General features: G+C 37.3%; 1 protein-coding gene across 3 annotated transcripts; it reads left to right on the top strand.

The window, feature by feature from the left end:
* LOC132058929 (THO complex subunit 4D-like) lies at positions 1-3,963 on the top strand. Of its 3 annotated transcripts, none has more exons than XM_059451359.1 (7): positions 1-156; positions 1,084-1,350; positions 2,407-2,553; positions 2,639-2,707; positions 2,853-3,037; positions 3,431-3,490; positions 3,626-3,963. In XM_059451359.1, the coding sequence occupies exons 2-7, from the start codon at positions 1,126-1,128 to the stop codon at positions 3,801-3,803; spliced, it is 864 nt and encodes a 287-aa protein (XP_059307342.1). In that variant the 5' UTR covers positions 1-156; positions 1,084-1,125; the 3' UTR covers positions 3,804-3,963. The 3 variants fall into 3 exon arrangements, with proteins under 3 accessions (XP_059307342.1, XP_059307341.1, XP_059307343.1); XM_059451358.1 differs by having other exon boundaries at positions 3,620-3,963; XM_059451360.1 differs by lacking the exon at positions 1-156 and having other exon boundaries at positions 1,216-2,326; positions 3,620-3,963.
* The last annotated feature ends 611 nt before the right edge of the window (positions 3,964-4,574 follow it).

The following is a 4,574-nucleotide window of genomic DNA, read 5'->3' as shown; positions in this document are numbered from 1 at the left end:
AAAGCAAAAGCAAAGTAGTAGAAAATACTCTCCAATTCACCTTTTTTCTCACAAACCCTAGCATCAAAGTTCATCTCTATTAAACCTAAAAATCTCTTCATTATTCGTCGAAGAATTGCAGATTTGCTTGTTCGTTGTGTTTCTCTACAGATCTCGGTAAGCTTTTTCTCGTTTTTTTTTTTTTTTTTTGATATTAAAACTAAGTAATGTTCATGTTTAGCGTTATTCAATAATTTTTTTTTTCTTTCTTATTTTCGATTGTTTTGTTTGTTTGCTAGTTTATCTATTTGTATAATGCGTGAAAACGGTGTACTATTGATTTTTTATTTTTATTTTTAATTATGAAAGCACAATAATTGTTTGCCTGTTCGTTGTGTGTTGCTATGCTACAGATCTCTCGATAAAGCCTTTTATCGTGTTTTTTCCCTCCTTTTTTGCTGCTATTGAAACTGCGGAAAGTTCATGTTTAGCGTAATTCTGTAACCTATGTTTTTGCTGATTTTAGAATAGTTTAGTTGTTTGTTTTTATGTTTTTGATTTTTTGATTAATTTTTTTTTATTGTGATAGTACTTTTTTTAAATAGTGTTTTTTTATATTGAAAATGCGGAAAGTTAATGATTAGCTTTGTTTGATAACCTATGTTTCGGTTATTGAAATTGCTTTTAGAGCTGTAAAGATCCTGTTATGTTGTGATTCAATCGCCATTTGTTGGCATGTTTGTTTTTTACTTGGTTATTGTTTTTGTTTGGAACCTAATTTGTGCTATTGGAATTTCTTTTGTTGAAATGGGAACTTGTTATTTAAGGACAGATTGTGTAATGCTTTGAATCCAATTTATCATTTCTGTGCTGTTGAAATTGTTTGATCTCTTTTTCCTGGTAAATAGATCCATGTTGATTAGTAATTCCTTTGAGCTGTGTGTGATATTTATGTTATCTAATTATTGGAACAGTTTCTAGTTTAAATGCCATTGGAAGTCTGCTTCTTTTGTATTTTTAATGCTTTGTTTCTTGCTAATTGTTTTGGTTAAACATGTTTGCTTTACAATCATTGTTAATGTGATTTGTTGTCCTTGCTTACAGATTGGCTTTTAGCTGAAGTTCTCCTGTTCTGCATAGATCATCATGGCTTCGCTAGACATGACCCTTGATGATATGATAAAGAGTAGAAGAAATAATGAGAGGGGTGGTAGGGGTCAAGGCAGGGGCCGACGTGGAAGAGGGGCAGGGGGATCATTTAGAGGGGGATCGTTTAGAGGTGGATCATTTAGAGGTGGAAGGACAACAGGAGCTCCTCGTAGAGCGCCACTTGGCGTGAATGCTCGGCCATCAGCCCACACAATTGCCAAGGCAAGCTTAAAACTATTGGAAATCTTATGATTTCATAGACACATCTGATATGCTTTATGAACCCAACTGAAGGTTCTCTGCTTTTGTTTAGTTGACATACAAGAGACTCTTGATTTTTTTGGTTCCAAGGAGAAGTCCACTTCGGTTCAGCCATAATAAGCTGTTCAACTGTAGTGCAATTGTTGATGATCTTTGAACTTTCTTCTTACTCGAGGATTTCTGATATAAGTGGGAGATTCAGGTGGCCCTGGTCAGGCAAATCACTTCCTTGTAGCATGCTGTCTTTGCGAGATTCATTAACTGAAAATTTGAGAGCCGTTTCACCATTTAAACACCCCTAAATGTCTAGAGGGTCGAGTTTTGTTCACCATCTATAATCCTTATTGTCTGGTAGCCATCTCAGTTAAGTCATAATAAGTTGTTCAACTGTAGTGCAATTGTTGATGATATTTCAACTTACTCCTTACTCGAAGGTTTCTGATGGATTTTGATATAAGTGGGAGATTCAGGTGGTCCTGTTCAGGCAACTGAAAATTTAAGAGCCTTTTCAACATTTTAATGCCCCTAAATGTCTTAAGAGGGTTGAACTTTCTTAACCATCTATAATCTTTATTGTCTAGTAGCCAGCGCTCTAGTTTCTCTCATTACTGGTTTAAAGAGGGAGTTTGCGGCTGTCCTAATGAATTCTACTTGCATTTTGTGGAACTACCAAGGGACAAGATCTTCTGTTACCATCTCATTTCAAGGCGTTTTTTGCAAAGTTGGCTTCATTTGAACATCAGAACTGGAGCTCTTACCTTTTTGCTTAACCACCTGATGTGCAGTGGGTTAAATCCTTTAACTCCCATCTACACTTAATTCTTCATTGTTGACTTCTCTTTTGCTATTAGAGTGCATTTTTTGAGCAATCCAACTTAACTGGAAACTACCGCTAGTGCTATGGAACTTTGATGAATTGATCTACTGTCGAAGAATGGTGAATTTATCTTATTGTTTGGTAACATGCTGACTTTTACTTTCAAACCTGTTAATCTTTCCGGCATATGCTTGCTTCAGTCTTTCCGCAGAACCAAGAATTTGCCATGGCAGAATGGTTTGTTTGAAGATAGCCTTAGAGCTGCAGGATTATCATCAGTGTTGGAGAGTGGCACAAAAGTATATGTCTTCAATTTGGACATTGGAGTGACTAATGAAGATATAAGGGTACACATCTCATGTCTTTTCACATTATACAGTCCTTTGCAGTAGATGTCTTTGAAGATTTGTTAAAACCAGACTTGAAACACAGGAGCTCTTTTCCGAGATTGGAGAACTAGTACGATATGCAATCCACTATGACAAAAATGGATGTCCAATTGTAAGATATTCTTCCCTTCATTTTGTATGAGTTTAGCAGATTTGTTTTCAATATGTAAACTCGACTTTGTTGGATTTTATGATGCTAGTCTGTATGGTTTTAGTTTTGTCCTTTATTGTAAAGTTGATCTTATCTTAACTTTCAGGGAGCTGCTGAGGTGGTCTTCGCCAGAAGAAGTGATGCATTCCAAGCTCTTAAAAGATATAACAATGTGCAATTGGATGGGAAGCCTATGAAGATTGAAGTAGTTGGTTCCAACCCAGAAATTCCTATGTCAGCTCATGTAAATGTAGTTGGAGGAACCAACCGGAGGAGGACTGTTGTCATGGCGTATGTCTATCTATTAGCCATCTCTTTCTTTGACCAATAATTTTGTTGTTTCATGTATGTGTATGTGTGAATGCTAACTTTGTGCGCTTACATACTTAATATACTCTCTGTAAATGCATCATACTTTTTGTCGTGACCAAGTCTCATGCAGTGGATGTACTTGTGGTTGTAGTAGTGCGTTGTAGATTCTAGAGTCTGCTCCAATTAATGTACTCTCTGTAAATGCTTCATGTTTCAATATTTGTTTTCCTTTGTTTATAGGACTGGAAAGTATTATGTTTGCTGTTTTAGATTTTGTTTGTTTCTATAGGGCGTTCTATGCTTGATGGTGTAATGTCTTGATATGGGTTGTCTTGTATTTGAGAGTTAAAATTTGTACTTCGATTAATGCAGGCCGGGCGGCCCAGCTCGTGGAAGAGGAGGCACTACATCTTTTACTGGTCGGGGTTTTAGGTAAATTTCTGACGTGGACAGTTTATTTATTCTTTAGTTGACTTCCAGTTTTTGGCAGTCCTTAAGCCTTTAGCATGAGCTGTTTTCATGGTTTCATGCGCCTAACCTGGATTTCGTGTTTCTGTACAGTCAAAGGGGCCGTGGTGGTTTCAGGAATGCACCTGGGCGTGGTCGGGGTGGCGGTGGCGGTCGTGGTCGAGGTCGGGGCCGCGGTGGTAGGGGAAGTAACAGGGGTGTTGAGAAGTCAGCTGAGGATCTTGACAAGGAGCTAGATAGCTACTACCATGCCAAAGGTGAACCCATGCAATCTTAGTTGTGTAACTGCTAAACTTGCGACTTAACTAGAAGAGCTGTTCAGTGCTGCTGAGTGCTACTATGTTTTCCGGTTGTAGTTTCTTACCGTTTATGATTGTATGGATGATGCCTATTAATACTCTAATGAATGAATGGAAAATAGAGTGGTTGTTCATGTTTCTTGCCATCTTCCCCTGCAATTGAAGTTCGGCATGAATTATGCTTAAGGTAATTTACATTGTTCAATTGTATCACCAACCGAGGAGATGAAAGGGAGAGAGAAGCCCTCGAAATCTGGAGATATTATGAGAACTGTTGAAGGAATCCATATTTGGTGTGGCTGTTGATAAAGTGAGTGATTGTGTTGAGTGCGTCTAATGAACAAAAGCCACCGGAATGAGAATTGAGTTAAACACTTGCTGCAACAGACCTTTATAACTTATGTATGACAGCTATGCGTTGATCGATGGTCGTTGCTTTTCCTGTATAATAAAAACGGAAATGCAGACACAGATAGATATGGATTCGAAGAAGTGAAATGAGCAATCAAAAGCTTAACCATAAGCATCTCTCCATGCTCTTATCATTAAACTGATTCACTTCAAATTTGAATCTACTTCCCTCAATGATTAATGAATATTTTAGTTCTCGTAACTCTGTCGAAATAAAAACTACTAACTGAATTTTGTCTAGCTTTAGCACCCAAAAGTGAAAAGAAGTAAAGGAAAGATCAAAGAGTAGGAAGTCATATTTCCGCATTCACATTTCACTGATGATTACATAGATAAGA

The sequence above is a fragment of the Lycium ferocissimum genome, chromosome 6 (assembly GCF_029784015.1).
Source record: "Lycium ferocissimum isolate CSIRO_LF1 chromosome 6, AGI_CSIRO_Lferr_CH_V1, whole genome shotgun sequence".
NCBI classification, from domain to species: Eukaryota; Viridiplantae; Streptophyta; class Magnoliopsida; order Solanales; family Solanaceae; genus Lycium; species Lycium ferocissimum.
This window is presented reverse-complemented; position numbering and strand designations above follow the sequence as displayed.

Bases quoted from the DNA above. Each gene is read 5' to 3' on its own strand.
- LOC132058929 (XM_059451358.1), top strand. From the start codon at position 1,126: ATGGCTTCGCTAGACATGACCCTTGATGATATGATAAAGAGTAGAAGA. The intron at 2,708-2,852 runs GTAAGATATTCT...CTTAACTTTCAG, and splicing joins ACAAAAATGGATGTCCAATT to GGAGCTGCTGAGGTGGTCTT. The intron at 3,491-3,619 runs GTAAATTTCTGA...GTTTCTGTACAG, and splicing joins TTTACTGGTCGGGGTTTTAG to TCAAAGGGGCCGTGGTGGTT.